Source organism: Pelophylax lessonae (assembly GCF_965119305.1).
Source record: "Pelophylax lessonae genome assembly, chromosome: 9".
Lineage (NCBI taxonomy): Eukaryota > Metazoa > Chordata > Amphibia > Anura > Ranidae > Pelophylax > Pelophylax lessonae.
This window is the reverse complement of record NC_138776.1, coordinates 151,697,527-151,723,721: the sequence shown is the minus strand read 5'-3', so window position 1 is coordinate 151,723,721 and position 26,195 is coordinate 151,697,527. Positions and strand designations below refer to the sequence as shown.

Below are 26,195 nucleotides of genomic sequence, written 5' to 3'. Positions count from 1 at the left end.
TCCTTAGCAAGAAATGCCTGAAGGAGCTTTATGGCAGAATCACCATGTTTTATTTTAATGAAAGCTGCACATTTTAAGATATAGAACACTTATTTTAAAATGCATGTGAACACTCATATGAGTTTTTTCAGTCTTTTTTTTACATGGACTTAAAGCATTTATGGCAATAGACTGTATATTAGGGGACTGTTGATATCTTTGAGGTGTGTTAACGCAATGTATGATTCATTTGAATGTGCTGTCCTAACACCGCACACTCACCCAAAGTACCAAAAAGGCATAGTATGCTGAAGCATAACTTTAAATACAATTTTGGCACGCAACTCGATGTCAGTCATGCATGGTCTCCACCTATTGTGGCTCAGTGTTGACCTATTGTATTGCAAATATGCAGTTTATTTTGCCACTGCCAAATTTGCTCAGTGACGTCGCAGCACTGAATCCATGCGGGGACTAAAACCGATTTGCCCAGTCATGCCTGCTTTATGTAATTCTTTCCTGTCCATGGAATTTCTGCAGTAAATTAAAATGCATCTAGGGGGTTTTCTAATTTTTAGTACCCTATCTCCTTCTGATGGCTCAACTATAACAGCTTACTTCAATGAGCGTTGATGCATTTACTTGTATTGAGTTCCCCTCGAGTGCTTACAATTGTCCTGCAGGTTGGTGCGTGAGCAGCTCAAGCAGTGGTACATCGCCTCTACCTTTTTTTTAATTTTCCTCTATTTTGACAGAAGTGCACACACACAGAAAATTCTGTATTTGAACCGATTGTTTATGTATAGTAGATGATGTAATATGACTGGTTAGGCTGGACAGATTGAAGACAGCTGATAGGTTGTAATGAGACCTAAAATGCACAATGTGACACATTTTATTATTCCTAATTGTTTAGAGAATATACAGCATATTGCAAAGCTTTTTGTGTTGTGTGAAAACCACAAATAGGCTGGTTTGCTTCAAATTTCTGTTTTTGCTTTTTTTTTTTTTTTTTTTTTTCCAGCCTTGTACATGCTGGTGTCGTTGGTGAGCAACCATATTGATTTTGACAGGTACTGCATTGTGAATTTGATTTTCTTTAGAAAACTGTATAACTGTATTTTTTTTTTTTTTTTTTTACTTTAGCAAATGTGGAAACCTTCCACCAGAGAGCTGCTTCTTCAGTCTCATATGCAGTCTAGGCTCATTCATGGGTAAGTTGTTTTGTTGATCATTTATATGTACGTTATGGTCTTAAAGCTACACGGATAATTATTGCCCTGTATTGCATATTGATATTCCCAGTTTAAAATATATTATGACACGCTTAGAAACTCCAGCAGGGTTACTTCATAGTTTACAAGTATGTGATACATGGGCCTTCTGTGTCCTAACACAAACAAGTTTTGAACATTTGTCTTCTCTCCTATACCCAGCCTGTATCTTCAGTGACCTGTACTTTAACCCTTCAGCTCTTCTATCCTGCACATCTGGTCATTTATGTAGTTGTAAAGCCACAGGGCTTTTTACCTTCTGTGCACAGCAGCGACCCCACCCCCCCTTCCCCCCAACGTTGTTAATCACAGCCAGTGAGCCAATCATTGGGGGTGGGGCGAGCCGCTGCTCTGTGTGTAGATGGACACACAGAACCACAGGTCGGGAGCGTGTCTGTTTGAGGGCCCCCAGAGCAAGCTGCTTCCTCTGGGGGCATCCAGCAGGAGGGAGGAGCGCTGCTTGGGACTGGAAAAGAGGAGGATCGGTGCTGCTCTGTGCAAAATCATTTCACAGAGCAGGTAAGTATAATATGTTTAATTAAAAAAATAAAATACTTTTTTAAATCTTTTAACCCCCTCCTTCCAATGTGTGTTATCAGTACACTATCTCCTTCACCCCCTCTTCCCTCTGTGTATGACCTGTATGTGCTGCACCATTACAAAGCCTCCATGTTTTAACAACCTCAATACCAGCATGTGTCTTCAATTGTAAAAATAGTGACAAAAATTAGATCGCTTTGCAGGGTCTACTTTCCAAAAAGAGTCCTTTTTTGGGGGGGGGGGGGGTTAATATTGTCCTGGCTTTTTTTTTTTTTTCCTTTATTATAGCAAGAAATAAAAATATTCAACTATCAGCTATAATAATATGGCCACTAATAGGTAAAATGAATAACCTTGATTATCTCATTACAGTGACATCTAAAAGTAGGTGGGATATACAGTATTAGCAGCAAGTGTTGAAAGCAGAAAAAATAGAAAATCATATGGATTTGAGCAACTTTGACAAGGTTCAAATTGTAAGGTCTAGACAGCTGGGTCAGGGCAACCTCCATACTGCCGCTCTTGTGGGATGTTCTCAGTCTGCAGTGTAAAGGACCCAGCACAAGTGGTTCAAGGAAGGAAACCAGCAAACCACTACTGGTTTTATGATCTTTTTCATCTGTACTGTTTGTATTGTACAATTCTTTGTTGAATCTGGGGTAATCCAAGTTCTGATCCTCTTGTTCATTACTGTATTTTATCTGATGTCCGTATATGAAATCCAGATAGAAGCTCCACAACTTATGTGGATCTTATTTGAGATGTATACTGTGCCTTTGCATTTTAGGCTGTTTTATACATTGTCGGTACAAATTAAGATCTCAGAGAACAGATTGTATATTCTTTTCTGTTCACTTTAACTGAATGTATACTTTGACATATGCGAAAAGCTTTATTATGGTCGTTTTTCCCCCTCTTTCTGTAGGTTTACTTTTAGAGGAAGAAAAAAACACAAATTTTTATTAAAAAAAAAAGCCAACTGGTGACAGTGTCATGAGCTGTCAAGGGTTATTGATGTGCATGGGGAGCCTCAAACACTCTAAGCATCGCAGGGGAACATGACTGGTATAAAGAAAGCTCTGTGATCATCTGACACCCTTGTGTAGTCACCATTTGTTTTGTTTGCATTCTGATACTGCTAAAGTTTTCACTTTTAACTCTGGTTCCTGGGATTCTTGCAGAGTTTTCTTTCTGGGTTTTTCAATGACATTATGTATAGAATTTTATTGCCATCTAATTACAGCGGTCAAGTTGAGGGATTTCATTAGATACTGAATATTCAACATTAGCATTCTTATGCAAATATACAGTATCTCTAATAAAGTTCTACTCCACTTGTAGACAGACCCTCTAGCACATATCTTGTTAATTAGATGCAGGCTGTGAACTGTTGTGCTAGCATTTTCTCTGCATTTACAAAAACACAATGGGGAACTAGCCACTAATTCCCATCTTGCCAGTTGCACATTTTCAGTAACTGAGGTTTTTTCACAATTCTTTATGCTCCGAATCAGATTTATAATTTGGCATGTTCTTCCTATAGGTACCTTATTCAGAAGGGCACCTACTCCAAGAAGCCTACTGAATAATTGTATTAAAAAAATACATTCTCGGTTAATTGTGGGGGGCGGAGCCGGCTAGCAAGGCAGATGGCAGCGTGAGCTAACAGCTCCTTGCTAAGCAGATCGTTCGGAGCAATTTCCACGGAGAGGGTCACTCCAAAATAGTCCATCTGCACTCCTGTCAACCCCGGGCATCACTGGAACATGCCACCCAAGCGGAAAGATCGACACAAGCCGGGTAAGATGATCGACTTCTTCTCCCCCAACACCAGGCCGCGCAGCCAAGATGGCGCCGGCCCGCCACACTCCTCTCATAAGCAACCCCATCTGTCACACTGGACTGATTTGCATCAGCCGAGACATCTCTCGGGCACCCAAGCTGACCCCACGGGACTCTCCCCACAGGCGGCTGCAGAATCACAGCCTTCCAGCCCTGCCAAATCCAAGCAAAAGACTTTCCATGATAGGCCGCTCTCCAGCCCCGGCATCACAGTAGATGACACCCTGGAGTTTCAAGACTCCATTGCAGCCATCCCTGCAGGGGACCATCCCGTGATGGCATCCATGTTTAAGGAGATGATGCTATCCCTACGGTCTGCAATCCACTCTGATATGCTGCAACTGGTGTCCCGCTGCAACACAGCTGTCGCTGCTGTCGCTGATCGAGTCTCCACCATTGAGAACAAAATGGGTGAATTTGCGGACACATTCAATAGCATGGTGGATGCTCATAATGACCATGACGATGACTTGGAGTGGCTAAAATCAAAAGTGGCGGATCTCGAGGATCGCTCCAGGAGAAACAATGTGAAAATCAGGGGGATCCCTGAATCTATTAAACCTCCCGACCTGGCAGCGTTCCTCACCACCCTTATGCAGGAAATCCTTCCTGATGCAACCTTGGGAGACTTGGCCATTGATAGGATACACAGGCTTCCGAAGCCTAAGCATATCCCCGCCGCATACCCACGGGACGCCATTGCAAGAATTCACTTTTATACTGTGAAAAGAACAACTAATGGCGAGAGTAAGAAAGGCGGTAGATCTCCCAGCTGGCATGCAAGGCCTGTCCTTTTACGCAGATTTATCGGCCCACACCATGAACCGCAGGAGAAACCTTGTGACTATCACTAAACCTCTCAGGAATCACCACATCCAGTATCGCTGGAATTACCCTGCCACCCTCATTGTTACAAGAGGGGACAAGGAATTCAAGATCTCTTCTCTTGAACGTGGAATTGAGCTCCTGCGCCAGTGGGGGATTTTGGAGGATGATACCCCCCCTGGAGATCATTCTCCTGACAGGGTTCCGACAACCTCCCCACCAAGATGAGGCGCCGGGCTGACAGGGCCCTTCCAGCTATATGTCAGATGACCCTCTGATGTTCTAACTGCCTGATCTACAGTCTCCGAATGTTCTGTTCGGCTACGAATGGTGTTTTGTTTTTTTTTTCTTTTTTCCTTTTTTGCCAGTTTCCCCGTGTTAGCAGTTGGATAACTGCTCAGATTTCCACTTGGTTATCGTCCTTTTTTAAACACAGTTTGGCGCAGTTAGAGTTCCTGCGCCCAGTGCCATATCCATATTGTTTTGCTTAGAGAACTTGGCATTGCAGTAATACCTACTTGATTGTCACGACTGTCATTGGTAGATTGTTTTGTTACCTTTTTTATTATTGTTTCTTTTTTTGTACATTACCTGTGACACACAGCAACGAGTGCTTCATCAGCCATACCCTCTCAAGTTCCAACCGTTAACTTCTCAGCACACGCGGACCCCTCCAGTCGGCCACGACCTTGCACTGTCCCGGACTCTGCGATCTCGGGTAAGGTTTCATACACTTTCCTTTTGCCCTTCCTTGGTGGTGACATAGTCCCTACAACTGGACTCCTACCAACGAACTCTACTATACCACTTCACCATGGCCTTCAAACTAACCTCCAAAAAACAATAAGGTGTGACCACCCTCCTCCTGCGCTTGGTATCCAGGCCCCTCGACCACACTCCTCCCCGGACTCACAACTGGCTTCTTAGATGGCTTAGGTCTTGCTGCCCATAACGGACTGGGGTAGTCCACCGGTACTGAAAGCAAAGAAACAAAAAAGGGCGCACCGACCTAGCGCATTATCCTCAATAGAAGGCTTTATTAAAGTAACATTAAAAAATGGCTACTCACAGACGTAGATAAAATAAATCATATCAAGCTCAATTGCTCAAACGTCCGGGTGTAGTCCATACAATCGTTCATAACTGATGAGTTGACGGCTGACGCGTTTCGAGGCCCAGCCTCTTCCTCAGAGCCACTGTGTCATGGCTTTCTCCTTGGTTTATGTAGTGATGTACTGATCCAGTCCCTACCCCTAAGTGGGAGTGTCTCTTCCCCCGGGGGAGTGGCTAGAGTACTACAGCTCTTCCTCTCATGACCTCACTTATTAGTGGTATATAGTGACATAAATCAATCATGCTGATACAAAACAATGCTAAACATATATGCTAAAAATGTATATGTATACATATAGTTAAAATCATGTGCATGAAAATAGGATTAAAATGTAATATAATAAAAGTAGAAACCCTATACATAAAAAACCATATACATAAAAACTACCATGAGCAGATATCACAGACTGATGGAGTTGCTTGCTGAGTGCATATAGAGACACTGTAGGGGCTCCCTGAACCGACAATGGAGGGCAGCTAATGTGATCACTATTGGTAATACTCCCCATAATTTTCCTTTTTTACCTTTGCTGGTCTGCTGTGGTCTGGGCCATAGTCTCACCCACTCCTCTTCATACAATCCCCAAATTCTTTCATCATACAGGAGAGGGAGGGGGGGCGTGGAGAAGATCTGCACCAAACAGGGGGAGTCAGAACGGGGGTGGGGAGCCGATCGATCATTATACACCGGCTCCCGGCTCCGTAGAATGCTAATAGAGGGAGGACTCATGCGGAATATGGAGCCGATCGGTCATTACATGCCGATCACCGGCTCCGTGGAACGCACGCCGTTACATGGCTTCCGGGTTACCGCGATGCGTTCCAGCTGTCGTCACTTCCGCTAACATCACTTCCGCTGACGTCACTTCCCATGAATGGAGATGCTACGTACAGCGAGGTAGTTCGTCTCCATGGTGACCCTCCCTGGCCCTCCATTGGTCCAACGAGCACCAGCACCGCCCCTACTGCACAGCACCATATCCTAATAGATTACATATGAACGATTCCAGTAATCCTATATTTTAGCCTCAATTGTAGCACTGTCCCTTATTCTAGGACCTCCACCCTTAATATGGAACCATTTAAAACCACAATACGTCTCTAATGGACTCGAGAGGATTGTATATGGATATATGTATATTTTACTTGCTTCCTCTTACTATTAGTACTATTGTGGTCCTAGTGCATACATGTGGAGGCGCGCATGATACATACGTACAAGGATCCACACCGGCCATGTGATCACATGCCCATATGCACACACACATGCACGCAGCACCACATATGCACAATATGCATATAGGATGGACAGAGCCCTTCTCTACGTTAATCTGAGTCCAAAAACCGTTGATATGAACACGTGTATAAGAATATGCTGCACTATATATCTAGATAAAGCATTTATCTAGATATATAGTGCAGCATATTCTTATACACGTGTTCATATCAACGGTTTTTGGACTCAGATTAACGTAGAGAAGGGCTCTGTCCATCCTATATGCATATTGTGCATATGTGGTGCTGCGTGCATGTGTGTGTGCATATGGGCATGTGATCACATGGCCGGTGTGGATCCTTGTACGTATGTATCATGCGCGCCTCCACATGTATGCACTAGGACCACAATAGTACTAATAGTAAGAGGAAGCAAGTAAAATATACATATATCCATATACAATCCTCTCGAGTCCATTAGAGACGTATTGTGGTTTTAAATGGTTCCATATTAAGGGTGGAGGTCCTAGAATAAGGGACAGTGCTACAATTGAGGCTAAAATATAGGATTACTGGAATCGTTCATATGTAATCTATTAGGATATGGTGCTGTGCAGTAGGGGCGGTGCTGGTGCTCGTTGGACCAATGGAGGGCCAGGGAGGGTCACCATGGAGATGAACTACCTCGCTGTACGTAGCATCTCCATTCATGGGAAGTGACGTCAGCGGAAGTGATGTTAGCGGAAGTGACGACAGCTGGAACGCATCGCGGTAACCCGGAAGCCATGTAACGGCGTGCGTTCCACGGAGCCGGTGATCGGCATGTAATGACCGATCGGCTCCATATTCCGCATGAGTCCTCCCTCTATTAGCATTCTACGGAGCCGGGAGCCGGTGTATAATGATCGATCGGCTCCCCACCCCCGTTCTGACTCCCCCTGTTTGGTGCAGATCTTCTCCACGCCCCCCCTCCCTCTCCTGTATGATGAAAGAATTTGGGGATTGTATGAAGAGGAGTGGGTGAGACTATGGCCCAGACCACAGCAGACCAGCAAAGGTAAAAAAGGAAAATTATGGGGAGTATTACCAATAGTGATCACATTAGCTGCCCTCCATTGTCGGTTCAGGGAGCCCCTACAGTGTCTCTATATGCACTCAGCAAGCAACTCCATCAGTCTGTGATATCTGCTCATGGTAGTTTTTATGTATATGGTTTTTTATGTATAGGGTTTCTACTTTTATTATATTACATTTTAATCCTATTTTCATGCACATGATTTTAACTATATGTATACATATACATTTTTAGCATATATGTTTAGCATTGTTTTGTATCAGCATGATTGATTTATGTCACTATATACCACTAATAAGTGAGGTCATGAGAGGAAGAGCTGTAGTACTCTAGCCACTCCCCCGGGGGAAGAGACACTCCCACTTAGGGGTAGGGACTGGATCAGTACATCACTACATAAACCAAGGAGAAAGCCATGACACAGTGGCTCTGAGGAAGAGGCTGGGCCTCGAAACGCGTCAGCCGTCAACTCATCAGTTATGAACGATTGTATGGACTACACCCGGACGTTTGAGCAATTGAGCTTGATATGATTTATTTTATCTACGTCTGTGAGTAGCCATTTTTTAATGTTACTTTAATAAAGCCTTCTATTGAGGATAATGCGCTAGGTCGGTGCGCCCTTTTTTGTTTCTTTGCCTTCAAACTAACCTCCCTGAACGTGCATGGATTGAATAGCCCTGGTAAACGTCATATGTTATGGAGGGAGATCAAGTCCAAGGGATGTGGTGATATGCTCATCCAAGAGACCCATTTTTGTGCTGCAGCTCCTCCTAGACTCACAAACAAACAGTTCCCTCATGCATACTTTGCCAATGGCCCCAAGAAAAAGGGGGGAGTGGCCATTCTTATAAAGGACTCTGTGGCCTACAAGTATATCTCCCATATATCGGATCCAGATGGCCGTTTCATTCTTTTACACTGTGAACTCAACAATATTGAGTACTCCATCATTAATGTGTACGCCCCAAATGTGAAACAACTTACCTATCTGCGTAAACTTTGGAAACGTCTCAAGGTGGATATCAGGGGCCACGTGATCCTTGGGGGGGACATGAACATGGTCGCAAACCTACGTCAAGACGTTTCTGGGGGACCCCGGAAGTGTCCCCGCAGACCAGATCTTGCGGGCTTCCTGTCAGCCACAGGCTTACAGGATGTATGGCGCTGTTACCATTCTACAGAGAAGGACTATTCGTTCTTTTCAAAGGTCCACTGTTCTTACTCCCGCATAGACATGTTCTTCACCGACAAATTCTTACTACAAAAAATTGTGGACTCTTCTATAGGCCAAATAACGTGGTCAAACCACGCTCCTGTTTCCATAACTGTCGGTCCTCGGGCTTTTACAACGAGGGCCAACAGATGGAAAAATGATGTTCATATTTTTTGTGACCCGGGGACTTCCTCTGAGGTCCATGCGGCCCTGGAGGAATTCTTCAAGTTTAATGACAGTGGAGAGGTGTGCCCTTTCAGTATCTGGAATGCCCATAAAGCATTTATGCGAGGTATCTTGATGTCTAAGAGTGCCGCTATACGGAGGCAGCGTATGGAGGATCTGTTGAACCTGATCCGAACCCTAGAACAGACCAATAAAACTAACCCACTCCCAGACGTTAGTAACCAGTTGACTCAAGCTCAAAATGACCTACGTTCTCTCTTGATTGGACAACATCAAGCTAATGTTCGTAGGCTTAAGGCAAATTTTTATGCGCATGGCAACAAAGCCGGTAAATTGTTAGCTACCCATGTGAAGGACATTCATGCTCGTCAACGTATCTCTAAATTGACGCATCATTCTACCAGACTGTCTTTAACGAATCCTAAAGACATTGCCGACGCCTTCAGCCACTATTATGGCTCGCTTTATAACTTAAAGGATGACCAGTCCACACCCCAACCATCTCCTGAGATCATTGACAGTTTCTTGGATTCGGTCTCCCTTCCTGCATTAAGACCGGCAGAAGTGGCGGAATTAAATCTCCCGATCACTGACTTAGAAGTCACTAGGGCGATCCAGTCCTTGCCCCTTAACAAGGCTCCGGGCCCTGACGGGTTCTCTTCGGAGTACTACAAAAAATACATGCATCTTCTGGCCCCTAGATTGCGAAGGGTGTTTCACAGGGCTGCCTCCTCTGCTTCCTTTCCTCCAGAGATGCTGGAGGCTACAGTAGTAACACTACCCAAACCGGGGAAACCCCCGGATTGTGCGAAGAATTTCAGGCCCATATCTTTACTCAATGTGGACCTGAAGGTCTACGCGAAAATATTGGCCACCCGCATTTCCAAGTTTCTACCAAACCTCATTCGGCAAGACCAGGTGGGGTTTGTCACGGGCCGCCAAGCGACCGATGCCACAAGAAGGATGTTGAATCTCATCCACCATGCCAAATCTACTCATACTCCTACAGTGTTCCTGTCCCTTGACGCCGAGAAGGCCTTTGACAGGATACACTGGGGATATCTGCGAAAAGTTCTACAACGTTTCGGCATGGTGGATGAGATACTGAATGCTGTGTTGGCCTTGTACACGGCTCCTTCGGCATATGTCTATACAGAGGGTCTGTTCTCCACAAAATTTGCAATAACAAACGGTACCCGCCAGGGGTGCCCATTGTCACCTTTGGTGTTTGTTCTCCTAATGGAGCCATTTGCGGAACGCATCAGGACTCATCCAGGTATTCGGGGTATAGACATTAGAGGTTCCTCCAACAAGATATCGTTGTTTGCGGACGATGTTATTTTATCTCTGACCTCTCCCTTATCATCATTACCAGCGGCCCAGGAGGTTCTCAGGGAATTTAGTTCTGTCTCATACTACAAGGTTAATGAAACCAAATCGAACATGTTAGGCGTTCACATATCAGCTGATCTCACACAACATATTCAGAGTATAGTTCCATTTCAGTGGGGTAGTGGTCACATTGACTATCTAGGTATCAAGCTCACAAACAGGATTGGGGATCTCTTCAAGGCCAATTTTGCTCCTTTCCTTGACACTTTAACGCACGAACTGACTAGATTGGGCAAGTACTATCTGTCATGGTCAGGAAGGAATGCAGCGTTCAAAATGCTGACGTTTCCAAAACTTTTATACCTACTAAGAGCTCTCCCCATTAAAATCCCCTTATCGTTTTACCGTACGGTTCAATCTTTGGTATCCTAAATTCATATGGGACGGGAAGAAGCCTCGTTGCGCCCATAGATACTTGGTCCAACACCCCACGGTGGGAGGTATGGGGATTCCGGATGTACGGGACTACCATATGGCTGCTATCCTTTCCCAGTCCCTCTATTGGCTGCATCCGACTCAGGCACCCACTTGGAGACAGATTGAGCAGTCGGAGGTGATACAGGGCTCTCTTGCTGATCTCATACTCAATATCCCCTTTTCTAAATGTAGTTTCCGTATGGGCCATCCCACCATCTCAGCTACAGTACTGGCGTGGCAATACTTTTACACACATAGCACCGCGCAAGCTGGGAGGGTGGAAGTTCCTGTGCCTCTGACTGCTCTCTCCTTCCTCTCCCCAGACTTAAACGTGGCGCATTGGTCCTCTTTTGGACTTAGGACAATCCGAGACATCGTACAGAGTCCCCAGGGTTTTTCCTTTTCCTTATGGTGCGACAAATTTCCATCATTTGCCAAGGAATACCTCACACTTATCCGGGTATCACACTTGATTTCATCTATGTCATCGACACACATTCCTTTCCCGGAACAGATCTATGCCCTCTGTTTTGGAGCTAATGCGCGGCAGAAAGGTATAGGCAAATTCTACATCTCCCTGCACAACAAGAAAACCTTCCAAAAAAACACATACCACATAAAATGGGAGGGCGAAATTGGTCAGGTTTTTACGGAGGAGCAATGGTTGAGAGCCTATAAACATACGCTTACCCATACCAAATGCTCCAACTTTAGGGAGGGATTGCTAACAATTCACCTTAGGTGGTACAAGACACCTTACACCATTGCTAAATTCTATCCAGAAACATCTAATTTATACTGGAAACAGTGCGGGCAGGTTGGCACTCTACTTCATGTTTTGTGGACGTGCATTTCCCTGAGAAGCTTCTGGGCCTCCATTTCCACATTGATAGCAGAAGTCACCGGGATACTTAACAAAATTTCAGTTGAACAGGCGATTTTGGGTGTGAATATGGACAAATACCCACCCCAATATAGGACGGTGGTCCAGAATATCTTGCTCGCTGCTAGGTTGTCCATAGCACGTAAATGGAAGTGTGCCGACCCCCCAACTCGGAGGGAGGTTATCCAAATAGTAGGGGAGTCGTGTGTGTATGAGAAGACCCTGGCATTACAGGCCTTCAAGCTACAACAATTTCACTCCAGGTGGTCCATATGGACCACTTATGTAGGGTATCATGGCCCCCAATGATTTCTGATGATTGTCTGCAGTATTGTTAAAGTTGCTGGGGTCCTGGGGGGGGGGGGGAGAGGGAGTGGGCGTTTGAAGGGAGGACGCAGTGTGTTCCCTTATGGGGCGTCCTTTCCCGGTGGCGTTGACCACTATAGAGGTTGCAAATGACAGATACGTGCCCCCTCTCCTCCTTCCCTGGACAAACAGGTTCATATGGTTTCAATGTATTATTGTTCAAGATACGAAAGTTCATCCTATATTGTGGGTCTTTGCAATCACTGTGATACTAGCAGTGCTTATAGACGTTTATCTTTATACTTCAATGTACGTCAATCGCATTGCAAATATGGTTTTCATATGTTTATGTACGCTGCTTATTTACTGTATTTGAAAAACTCAATAAAAATACTTTCAAAAAAAAAAAAAAAATACATTCTCAAACAGCCAGAGGCCAATGTACCGATGTAGAGCCTGTAATGGTAGAGATATTCAGCAGCCCTCCATGGTCAGCTGTAGGGCTGTGTGTGTACTCAGAATTGTCCTACACACCTGCTGAGTGATTGCAGAAGACAAAAGGAGATAAGCAGTGGCATCCTCGTGGCTCCTGGGCAACTCTTTGGGTTACAAGGCAATCATGGCAACAAACTTCAGGGATTACCCTCCCCTTTGTAAAGCTACAAGAGCTCAACAGCAGATTTTCACTGTTCTTCTTTTGGTGGGTCTCTTGAATTCACTAAGCAGTTGTGCAGGACACAAAAGCCCTACTGCTGGCACGGAGGGCTGCTGGATGTCATCTTCTGCTTCAGGCTTTGCATAGGTGTGCAGACTTATGGTTGTTTGTCAGTGTTATGTATTATTTTAAATTAAATTATTCATGTTCATGTGCAAAGTCTGTGTTCCCTGTTCTTTTTGACGTTTGTGTATTGATCACTGGGGAAGTCCGCATGTACTGCATTTGTGTGTGTGTGTGTGAGTGAGTGTCTTGCTCTCATTTACGCTGTCATTGTTATTTAATCCAAAATGAAATGGGACTTATTTAGCATCCAGTTTTTTAATAACAAAATGGCAGTATTTGGCACATCCATTCCAGTGCAATGTAAAAATGTCTTGACCTCCTGTATTTGTTGCACGTGTCAAGGTACGCAAAGAAATTGGGGCAAGGCTTTTGTGAATTTGGTGCAGGACTTTAGCTGACCATACTCTGGTATGTAGGCTCTCCTGCCAGGCAGTGTGGATTGTTAAATTGACCCCTGCAGCCACTGATCAGTGTATTCGGTCAGTGGCAGAGGCTACTGTCCAAATACAGTGTCCTGGCAGAGGCAGTTTCTCCATCCACTTCCTGAAACGAATTGTGTAAAGCCAGCTTTTGTATTATACCATCAAAAAAAAAAGTAATAACTGCTTATTATTGCTTTGACAGTATGGAATGCTCTGCATAGTAGTAAAGTGCCACTCTGACAGCTAATTACTCCATAAGACAATTTAGACAGCTCGCCCACAGTGTATCCACAATACATTTAGCTTTTCACCATTAACCACTGAAAAAAATTAATCTTCCATTTGCCATAGCATCATTTGCATGCATTAGAAGCCAAGGTATGCATTATTCTCCAACCCTGTTTCTGATTAGCAGTTTGCTTGATGGGGTGGGGAAAAATTATTCACTTGTCAGTTATTAATTGGGGTTATGAAGCAGAAGCACATTTAATATGGCAGAATTTGTTTTACATCTGAACATGGTGGTACTAGTTTAATGTGGTTGCATTCTTAATTTGGAATCTCTGTGTGACTTAAAGGATAGGTTCAACTTTCATAACATGTTACACCCATATTCGGGATATAACATTTTATGAATGCACTGACCTCTGCACCTCCTGCTCCCGCTGTGACAGCTAGCGAGGGATCTCTAAGATCTCTCCAACACAACATCTGTCAATCTGCAACAAGCATGCTCCAAGCCCCTATCCAGCCAGGCAAGGAATTCCCTAACTTGATGGATCTCAAACCCAGTCCTAACAATAGCAAACTCTTTCCTTCCCTATCACTGGAAAGTGACCACAATAGATGCCAGTCTTTCAGACTGAGTAGGAGGGTTCCAGTCTCTCATGGTCAAGGTAACATGGTCACCGGACAAAACCAAGCTCCCCATCAACATCCTGGAGCCTTAGAGGAGTTCAGATGGCTCTGCGTGGACACCCAATCAAGGTGCAGTCAGACCATGCCACAGCTGTGACGTACATCCACCACTAAGGGTGCACCATGAGTCTTGCAAACCAGATATCATGGACCGAAACTAAACTGTCCAGCTAATCTCTGCGGTCCACACCCCAGGTATGAACAATTGAAAAGCAGATTTGCAGCTGCCATTGCCTGAATCAAGGGAAATGGATCCTTCAGCAAGAGGTATTTCATCTGATATGTCAAAAATGGGGGAATCCAGATATAGATACCCTAGCTTTCAGGACCAGGGATCCTTTAGCTCTAGCCTTAAATGCCTTGATATTATCCTGGTCTCAGTTCAGGCTAATTGATGCCTTCCCTCTAGTGCAAATTTTGGCTCTTCTGCTTAGTCAGAGCAGGAGTGGAAAATTCTTTCATGGATATGGCCCAGAAGAAGCTGGTACATAAACCTACTGGGGCTTCTAACAGATGACCATTAGTCCCTTCCCTGCAGGCCTTGATCAGTTATCTCAGGGCCCTCTATTCTACCCTGCTTCTCATTCTCCAGCTTAAATGTTACAGCTGTTGAAGCCCAGGTTTTAAGAGATGAAGAGGTCTCTGAGTCTTATTCCTGCCTTGCTGAAAGTGACAAGAGGCCACTTACAGTAAAAACTACAGTTGTACCTGGAAATATTTTTGCCTAGTGTGAACCCCAGGACCAGAACTTTGCCTTTTAAGCAGTTTTAAATAAGACAGGTCTTGGTCTTGTCCATTCTCTTCCAAAGATCTCTGGCTTTACTCTCATTTGTAAAAACTTTAAGGTGCATCTCACATTAAGCCCCTGTCCTTCTTTGGGATTTCAGCTTGGTTCTCTCTGCCCTATCCAGGGATATTCCCTAAGATAACCGCTCTAGCAAAGAGCCTTTTTGATTGCTATCACATTAGTTAGATGAGTCTGACTAGGCGGCTCTCTCCTGTAGGGAGCTGTACCTTCTACTTCACAAAGACAAGGTTATCTTCCTTTCTTCCAAGGTGCTGTCAGTCTTCCACCTCAACAAGGACTATGTCCTTCCTCCCATATGCCCTGCTCCAAGCTTCAAAAGGAAATACTGTATTTCTTCACGGTTTAGATGTAGTCAGGGTTATTAGTCTACCCCAAAGCTACATCTTTGATAAGACACAGATTCCCTTTTTGTCCTGTCCTCTGGACCTCTCAAGGGACCTGGCTTCCAAATCCACGTGCGTGCCCCGTCCAAAGCATTTTGGCACCAGATCTCGGTGGTCTAGCTTTGTAAGGCTGCCACCTGGTCCTCAATTTATACTTTAAACATGTACCAGGTGGATATCCAGTGTTCTGGTTACTCGCAGTGACATTCTGAAGTTGGGTCCTTTTGACCCTTGTTATTGTTGAGCTGGTTGTCACAGTTCTGTTTGCCTAGTTGTTGCCCAGCCTTCTCATTCATTACTGGGGACATCCCATGGTCTTTGTATACTTTGCCTGTGTCCTATACTGGATGATTAAGATGAGACATTGAGTCGTCTTTTAAATTCCATATCTTGGAGTGGAATACACTACACTCAGTGCCACACGGCTCCAGAGCCTTGAAAAATATAAAAAAAAAAAGCAAAACTCTCCTAAGCGGAAGTCACATGATTGTGGCATAACCAGTAGAGCGGAGCCAGTGACTTCAAGCTGGAAGTAAGCAATCAGCTAGCCTTAAGCCTAGTACACACGGGCCGAAAATTCAGCCACTGTGTATGCCAAACGGTCCGACAAAAGCTGGCCTTTCGGCCAGCTTCTGTCGGAAGGCTCATGACCGAAAAAGGTCTGCCGATCAGTGATCCCCCCCCCCCCCCTGTCAGAACACAATAGAACAACAGGGCAGATTCTGAGATGTTGGGCGTGGATAAAAATTAGTGGTGTGTATGAGGCTTTACAGAGAAGTCGAGTCTGTTACTCTTAAGGAGGTGATACTTTTCAAGCAATGCTTCTGTGCTTCACCAGTATTCTGGTGCACAATTAGGCCTCATGCACACACTGGACATTTTTGCAGCTGCTTCTAGGGATGACAGATTTTTTTTTTTTTTTTTTTCTGTTTTCAAACTATCCTGCATGTTAGCCTATGTGTCCATGCAAACATAGGCTTTTAGCAGCGTTTACTGGTAGGAGCTTTTAGAAGCAGAAAAAACCCACTGCCAGTGCTTCCAGGAGCAGCACTTTTGGCAGAAATACTGCTTGAACGTGTCTAAATGTTTAACGATATTTAGCGCTTGAGTGATCATTCATTTTAATGGGCAGAAAACATTGTTCTGGCTAATGAAATGAATTAAAGCCCAAGCACTTGATGCCTGTAAATGTGCCTAAACGTGTTACAAATTTTTACAAGCGTCAGGCATGAGTGATTTCAGATATTTATACAGGGAAGAAACAGAGGACTTTATTGTTTAAAAAATTGCGTGGATGGCTCCGGAGCCTACTTCTCACATTCATGTTTAACATGCTATGTCCTTATTGAGCCTTGCTGTTAATATTGATATAGCTCAATTTTTATTCCCACTGCACTTGTCTAAAGATCACATTTAAGAAATGTTTATAAAATGTCTTTACCTTCAAAAAAAAATTATTGAAACCGAACAATGTATGTACAAAAAGTATATAATCTTTAACTGAAAAAAGTACCTTCTATTGCTCACAGCCACCACCAAATCTTTCCTTTTTTTTCTGCTGTGATCTATCCTCAATGTTAGAAGGTAGCCAAGTTCATTCTCCAGGGTCCCCCTGAATGTAAGAACGTAGCCACTCTCTCTTGCTCGCTTCCAAGCTGTACTAGAGACTATGGGATTTCTAGTAATCGTAGAGCAGTGCACATGACTGAAACTAACATGCACTGCTCGTTCCAAAAAAACGATTGTAAGGGGGGAAAGGAGAAGTTCTGTAGCTCATGGAAGATAGTACAAGAAGGCAGAAAAAAACGCAGTAAGAAACCATGGAATGAAAAGTAGAATACATTTTGTAGTGAACGTATGTGGATAATATTTTGGAGAAAAGGGATATTTTTTTAGTGTCGCTCAAAGACTGGTACATCTTCCAGTCCTTCCATTCTCTTTGACTGTGGCTTTTTCCTCTCTCTAAATATAGTAGAAAGTTCATGATTCCACATTCCATCTCAAACCTGTCAGGCCTCATGGTTGAGGCTAGACTTATTTTGGGACTTAATGCTTGAGAATGTAGCTAAAAGTTGGAAGGTGCTTAAAGTGGAGTTCCACCCTAAAATGATACTTCCATCTTCTCGCTCCGGGTCACCTGAAAAACAAATGGATAATCGCATTTTTTTTTTTTTTTTTTTACTTTCCTCGTATAGAAGAAAATATACTCACCTTACTTCCTTCTTCCTCCCCTCGGCGGCCACGGCCCGTCGTCACTTCCTGGCTTTGCAATGATTCCTGGGAGCTGAACGTCATCGCTCCCAGGAATCATTGCGCCTGCACCGGTCCCGACGTCAGTTCCGGGGCGCGCACATCATTCCCTTCTAAACAGCTTCTGGGCATGCCCAGAAGCTGTGGAGGGATGACGCCTGCGCACCGGAAGTGACGTCGGGGCCGGTGCAGTGCATCGTGGGACCGAAGAAGTCAGAAGAGGACACAGAAGAGGATCGCGCTGGCTTCAAGCTGCCCACACCTGAGATGGCAGCGCTGGACAATACTTTTTCAAGGTAAGTATTTGTCCTAAAAGGTAAGTGCAACCCGGGACAGATCAGAGGCTAGCCATTGTGGAATGTACTAGCCCTGACTGCCCCGGGGTATTTTTATTAAAAAAAAAGTTTACTGGGTGGAACTCCGCTTTAAAGCTAAAATTGAATCTGCTTATCTTTTGGCTTTCCTGGTTTCTTTCTTTACACCCTAATTAACAAGCTCATTTAAAATTTTAAATGAAACCTTTCTGTTCTTACATCATACTTTATTTTAGACCCAATGATATAATGTTTTCTCTATGCAGTGCAGGCATTGCTGATGGGAGGGACTGGCAGCATGCTGTACATAGCGTACGGAAAACATCACCCCACCTTGCCTCTCCTCTCCTCTCAGAAATCTCATGCAAGCATTAAGCTAAGTCTTGTGTGGTGTTATGCAACAATCATAAAGGTTTGATGGGTGGATGTCGGTCTGAAGAAGTGGCCGTTCCAGTTGTAGCAGACTTGATTTGCATGTAGACTGCCTTGTTAAAGTGGTAGTAAGCGCTCTTTATTTTAACCTACAGGTAATCTTATAATAAAGCTTACCTGTAGGATAAATGAATAAGTCCTAAACAAGCACCATTTAAAAGATATTCTAGTGAGCAGCAGCTGGTGATGTCACTGGCGCATGCGCGCTGATGAATGGCATACCCGTGCTGTTCCTTCAGAGCTCTGTGCCATGGCACCATCGCAGCTCAGCCAGTCAAGCTGCAGCCCGAAAACCGGAAGGAAGACTGGGTAAAGATGGAAGCCTTTACAGCGGTGACGGGGGGCCACTGGAGGGCTTTGTTTCAAGGTGTCTTTCATAATGTACTAGTATGCAATGCATACCCATTATATGCCTTTGCAAAGAGAATTTTTTTTCTTAACGTTTACTACCGCATCAATGCCCACATATGATACAGAGTTTCCATGACCAATGAATGAAAGAGGTGGGTCAGAGACAATTGGGCTGGAAAGGAAAGGACTATATGGTGTTGGGTGTCAAAATATAAGGCAGACTGTCTTCTAATGCACATGCGGTGCATTATGCAGAGAGATCAGATTAAGCATTTTCAGTTCAGGAGAGTAGCCTGTACAACTGTAAGATTGAAGGTTAGGCTGGAGATCTGCTTTAAGGCTTGGTTCCCAGTCTTATTTTGCAGACACTCAGGGGCGCAACACCGCGTGGTTCCGTGTGGCTGTGTTTTTACAAAAAAAGAAGGGTTTGACTTTTATCCCTGCATTTCCCACGTGTACAGCACCCCATTCAAATGGATAGGCTGCTGTTCCTGCTCAAACGCACCCGAACAGATGTAAACGTAGCCTAAAGCTGAACTCTGGGATCAGAGACCTGTAATCTTGGATCATGGTTTGCTTTGTCTTTTTCTTCAAGATCTATGCAATAATCCATTGTGAAGCTTTGTCTCACTGCAGGAGTTTCTTGTAGTTAAAACTGGCCAGTGCTGCGATCTATCCTTGTTGCAGGATGACTGGTCTTGTACCTGCCCCCCTCATGTAGCTTTCTGCAAGCATACCGCCTTTAGTGGGTGGACCTACTGGATCCCCCCCATAGCTCTGCTCTCTGCTCAGGGTATGTACAGCCCATTGATCATATCATTGCTGCTAGATTTTATAGTACTTTTTATATGCCTAGTGTAATTTCCTGGCACTTTTCTGTGCCAGGGAAGTAAAAGGTGTCATGTACAGCACAAATGAATGTCTGTGTGAGGCTGTAATCTTGTAAATTGAATTTTTAATTGGCGTTTACCTGCGCATGCGTGTCCGATGTAGTTCCCAAACGCAGAAGTCTCGTATTCAAGGGATGTCTGATATTTTTCCCTTAAAGAAAACCTTAAAACCTATACTTCTCTTGTAAGTGGACTTCTCTGTACCCTCTGACTGGATATTGGATCTCAATATATGTATTTCTTATGAGAAACATACTTTTTTGTTCTCAAACTCCCTAAAGTTGTTTGAAGCAATTTAGCTACCTTGGAAGTTTAGACTATGCCACTTGCCTATTGCGCTGGCGGTTGGGTACACTTTTTTGTGGGTTTTTTTTTTTTTTTTCTTATGCATTTTGTTTACATGGTGTTTGTGCTCTGTTTTTTTTTTTTTTTTTTTTTCTCAAAAAACAAACGTTTATTGGGTTCTGTGCAAACAAAATATAAACATGACAAAAGAAAAGAGTAACCTAAGCATATGTCCTAAAACCTAAAGCATATAAAAAAAAGAGGCAATAAAGGAGTCCAGAGATTGGTTGGTGCAGGGTACATAGTAAACCACAACATAAAACATGTGTGAGCTGACCTCCTTCAAAATAAAGGAAGACACACAATGGGGTAGGCAATAGCAGGAAAAATGACCCATCCAAGCATAGCAGGTAAGTACAGTGACAATGAAAATACAAAGCAAAGAAAAGGGCGCACCAGCCTAGCGCATTATCCTCAGCCAGTTTATTTAGATAAAAATTAAAATCAGCTACTCACAATCGTGAAATTCAGGCACATCAATTCCATAAATCTGCCTCCTGCCAGAGGATCAACGTCTTTACTGGAAGCAGAGGGCTGACGCTTTTCGAGGCCGTGCCTCTTCCTCAGAGGCTCTGATTTAAATTTTTATCTAAATAAACTCGCTGAGGATAATGCGCTAGGCTGGTGCGCCCTTTTCTTTGCTTTGTATTTTCAGTGTTTGGTCGACCGCCCTGGTCGTAAGGGGCAGCAAAGCCTAGCCATCATGGATGCCTAATATCAGCACGAGTTCCGGGATTGAGGCAGCCTGAGGACCAGGTTCCGAGCGCAGGAAAAAAGGGGGTGCTGTATAGCACTTATCTTTTTTTGGAAAGTACAGTGACAAACCAGGGAGTGTTAAGAAGAGCAAGTGTCCGGGGCCTGGAGCCATCGGTCCCATATCTTATAACGCTGGGGGCAGCCCCTGTTGATATAGATTACCTTCTTATAAGGCAGGGATTGGTTGACATCCGCAATCCACATAGCAAGAGTAGGGTACAAGGGTTGAATCCACATGTGGACAATCAGCTTCCTGGCACTAAACAAAGCCTCGTGCAAAAATGTAATGGTGTGTTTATCCATATCCTCGTCAGGGAAAATTCCCAGGAGGCAGAGTTTAGAATCCAATGAAACAGGAGTGCCCATGCGGTTATGCAGGAATTGTATCACCTGCGCCCAAAATTTTGTGCGTAGGGCATGTCTGAGTTGGTAGTAACGAAATAGCATATGAGCAGGCTGGTGAAAGTTCGCCCACATTTGGCCAAAAGGTTTGATCGCCCCCCGCCTGCAAAACATGCGAGAGATAATATACCCCGTTTGCCATCCACAGAGCAGGGTCGGGTACTCAACATAATTCTGGCAGAAGTCTATTGTGCCACAGAGGAGTCAGAGTATGAAATATCAGGTCACCCGTCCTGGAGAGGGCCAAATCCCAGATTTTCTTGTAGTGAAACGAGGGGTCCGGGGGAGCCACTCACACCCCGAAGAATGTCACAGAACGGGTGTGCGCTCAAGGCCAGGGGGGGGGGGGGGGCCATACTAACGACATGCATCTGGGACTGTCCAATTTATCAACATGAAACAGGTGGGAGAGTTGCGCAGCTATATAATAGGCTCTAAAATCGGGCGTCAATCCCCCCAGTTTCATAGGCTTTCGAGTGTGGTGCCGGGCTAACTTATGTCTACTTGTGCCCCACATGAACGTTTTTAGTAGGGGGTCGAGTATCACAAAATATTTATATGGGATAGAAGTAGGAGAATGCCACAGGGCATATAAGATTTGGGGTAAAAGTATAATTTTAATGAGAATCACTCGCCCCATGACACCCAAAGGCAGTCTCGCCCAAGCTTAGGTTTTACTTTTAATAAGGCCATACAGGGGTTCAATGTTAAGGGAGGCATAGTCAGGGAATGTGTGACCTGTACCCCGAGATGTTTGAGATGCAACTCGTAGCAATGGTAAGGAAGCCTTATCAGCAGAAGGGGGAAATAAATCTAAGGGCAGTATCTGGGATTTATCCCAATAAATCGTGAGACCCGAAAACCTGCCAAAAGTAGTAATGACTTCCAGCGCTGTTCGAAGGGAGGGGCCGGAGTCAGCAAGGTACAGAATCATGTCGTCCGCGTAAAGGCAAATCTTGTCAATATGGCTACCACAGCAGAGTCCCTGAATGGCAGAGTGGGCTCTAATGGCAATAGCCAAGGGCTCAACGGCAAGGGGGGAGATCGGGCAACATTGACACGTTCCCCTAGACAGGAGGAACGGCCGGATGTATAGCTGTCCACCACCACCCAAGCTCTATATTGATGATATAAAATGGTCAGCCATTTAATAAAATTAGGCCCAAAACCGAATCGCCGAAGGCATTGCCATAGATACTGCCATTCCACGGAGTCAAAGGCCTTGGCGGCATCCAAGGCCACCAAGACCCTAGAGCCAACTGAGTCATTCGAAGCCTGTATATTCAAAAACAGGCGCCTGGTATTGCAGGCAGTGTTTTTCAAGGGCATAAACCCTAATTGATCTGGGTGTATGACAGAATGAATGACCTTATTAAGGCATAGGGCTAGAATTTTAGCTAGGATTTTGATATCGCATTGAAGGAGAGAGATAGGGCGATAAGACTCAGGGTAGTGGGGGTCCTTGCCTGGCTTGGGGATTTAAACAAATAGCGCCTCACCCATAGAGGCCGGCATGTCCTCGGCTTCAAACATAGCATTATAGACTTCTAACAGCTTGGGAGCTAGCACTTCCAGATATTGAGAGGAGAACTCCACGGGAAGACTGTCGGAGCCCGGGGCCTTAACCCTCACAAAGCAGGAAACCGCTTCGGAAATATCATCCACTGTCAAAGGGGCATCCAGTAAAGAGACTTGGTCAGCAGTTAGGGAAGGGAAGGTAACAGAATCAAGCAGGTGCGTCAACTCTGAACTGGTGGAGAGAGATGACCACCGGGGGCCTGTCATTCATGTGAGCCAGATAGGCATGGAGCCTGCCAGCCTTCTCACCGTGCTCAAAGGCCCTCTGCTTGCAGAAGAACAATTTCCGGTTAGCGATCTCCCTGCTCAGTTGCTCCACCACCCTGGACTGAAGTTTCAGGCGTGTGAGCAAGTCCGTAGAGGGAAACTGAGCATATTGCCGCTCCAGGTCACCCAGGCAACCCTCAGCCAGGGAGTAAGCCAACCCAGAAGATTTTTTGAAGCGCTCAGTTAAAATCAGTCGGGAATGCGCTTTGAAGGCTTCCCACACCATCAGGGGGGAGGCCGTACAGTCGTTGGTATTAAAAAAGTGTGCCCACTCGCCCCCTAACTGGTCCAGGTCGGGTATCACCTACAACCAAAACGGGTTTAAACGCCAAAGTCTTTGAGGGGGATCAGCAAACGGGGGAATCGTGACCCATAATGGAGCATGGTCGGACAGTAAGCGGGGACCGAAGCCAGCCACCAACTAGTTCGGGGACAGGGAGTGGGACACCCAGATGGAATCTATCCTGGACATAGTGGAGTGAGTAGAAGAGAAGCAGGAGAATGCACGGGTAGTAGGATATAGATGTCTCCAAGTATCAGGTCAAAGTCAGAGAGTAGGCGGCAAAATCTAGTGTCCAGGTTCGGTGCAGCCGTCGGGGACGAGGGGCCCAATCTGTCCAGACTAGGATTGGATACCATATTAAAGTCGCCCAACCACAGAGCAGGGACAGAGGGGATTAAATGGTCATTAAATCCAGGCCCTCACTGAGTACCGCAGCTGCATACGGAGGAGGTATATACCAAACTAGAAGTAATATGGCACGGCCACAGATTGCACCATGGACAAAAACATACCTTCCCTGGGGATCTGACAACACCTCCCGCGTCTCAAAGGGGACAGATTTGGAAATAAGTAAGGATACGCCCCTGGAATATATGGAGTATGAGGCATGAAAAGACCAGCCAATCCAAGGGCGGCGTAAGGCCCCCTGTAGGCGACCCATAACATGGGTTTCGACCAACGCTATGATATCCACAAGCTGGTCCTTCAAGTAAGTAAAGACAACAGAGCGCCTGATCTTAATATTTAAGCCCCGCACATTCCAGGTGAGCACCGTTAAAGGGGACATAGCGTCATGGAAAAAATATAAAAAAGCAAGAGGAGCGGGAGGACCTCCAGTAGAAGCAGTGTCGCCCACCCTGCGTAGGTAGATAAAAAAAAAGTCAGACTCCAACATATAGTTAAACAAGTCACTCGACCCAAGGATATAAACCCACCCAGCTCCACATAAAACTCCAACACATGGGAGCATAGATCCCAAACACAACAATAGCAAGGTTAGGCACAGTAGGTGATCTCCGGCAAGACGCTAAAGACCAACAGTGGTTAGAATGCATCATCCAGGGCACAGTACTTGAAAAGGTAAAGGTTATCCAAACAAGGAGGTTGCGGGGGCGAAAATTCGCTGTAGATTGAGCCCTGGGACAAGGCCCAAAAGTCATCAGACTTGGCATAGTAGAGTGTGAGCCATGAAAATCCCGGTCAGCAAGTAGAAGTGCTCCCACAGTCAGCGAGGCAGGAACAGCAGCACGCAGTTCTACAACATGGTGGGTGTGATGGTGCCTAAGATGCACAGCCATGAAGCAATGCAAGATACGCTGAGTGACACGTAGGGATGTCTGCAGGACCAGGGAGCAGAGGCACCTCAGCCAAAATAAAAAGGGGGGGTAAATAATCGCAGGTAGGTGCAGGTCCAGGAAGGATAAACAGTCAAAACATGGGAAAAGTACTTACAGGAGAGCCTAGGAGAACATCACGGGGCCAGCTTTCAAGGTAAGCGATCCAGCCAAGCCACAGCAGCATCCGGATCCTCAAAGAAATGAACGCAATCTTCTACAACCCGCAAACGTGCAGGGTATAACATGGAATATTTGATGTTCCGCACCCGGAGGCGCCTCTTAACTTCCACAAATTGGCTGCATTGTTTCTGCACCGCCGCAGAAAAATCAGGGAAGGCCATAATACTGTGATTGTCCAAGGGAATATTACCCTTTACCCGGGCCAAATGCAGTACAGCATCTCTGTCCCGATAGTTTAGCAATTTTGGGGGGGCTCTCTGGGGAGGTTTCTAAGCTGGCCTCCTGTGTGCCCTCTCAATAACAAAGGCCTGGGAAAAAGAGGCACGACCATAGGTGGCAACTAGGAGGTCCTCCAAAAATGTGGCTGGATCAGTGCCCTCGGCCCCCTCAGGTAGCCCAATGAAGTGGAGATTATTGCGGCGGGCACAGTCCTCCAAATCATCCTGCTTGAAGTAAAGTTGTGCAATGTCCCTGAACTCCTGCTCCACGGCATTGTGAATCGGGGGGAGCTCGTCCTCCACATATCCCAGGCGGTCTTCCACCTCCGTCACCCTCCTACGGAGCTTCTGCAGGTCCTGCCGCAGCAAGGATATGTCCACCTTGACCTCCTCCAACTTAGTGGTGAGGATGGCCTGGCAGGTAGAAATTGCATCCAGGATCCTGGACTGCTCTGCAGATGGCACGGCCTGAGCAGGTGGGGAAGGCGAGGCGCCACCATCTTGGGCCTCCTGGCAGCGGAATCGGTCGAGTTTTGCGGCCGCCTTGGAGGTCTTGCGCGGAGGAGACATGTTGCCGGGGGTCATCGGGAGGTCTGTGAGTGATCACGGGTGAAGGTGAGTCAGAAGCGGGAGGCAGGATGGTCAGAAAGGGTAAACACCGGGAGAGAGCCGCTCATGCACGTCTGATCACATCGAGCTCCAGGCCACGCCCCCGTTTGTGCTCTGTTTAGTAAATTTTCTGTAACTGCATGCAAAATTAAATGAAATCTGCTTTAAAAAAAAAGAAAACTCCACGCTGGCGGTGGGAAGGCGTCTGTGACACAATGGCCAGTTGGCGTCCTTTCCTTCGCCTCTCCTCCCGGTGATTGATAGCCCGGACTTCCTGCCCGGGGTGGATCAGCCCGGTTTTAGATCTCTGAGGACCGCTGGGGTTCACCAGGCTCGACACTTTGTGAGGGGTGGGGCTTGGATTTCGCGCTCCCATATGAACTCCACGGCACCCTTTACCTCTCTGTC

At 45.5% G+C, this 26,195-nt stretch overlaps 1 protein-coding gene across 1 annotated transcript in view; it reads left to right on the top strand.

The window, feature by feature from the left end:
* The window catches only part of LOC309563092 (transmembrane protein 150A-like), a 303,386-nt gene that overhangs the window by 209,720 nt on the left and 67,471 nt on the right, over positions 1-26,195 (top strand). Inside the window, exon 4 of the mRNA XM_082267406.1 lies at positions 1,126-1,193. Coding sequence (XP_082123532.1) covers positions 1,126-1,193 — 68 coding nt within the window. The remainder of the gene's footprint in view (positions 1-1,125; positions 1,194-26,195) is intronic.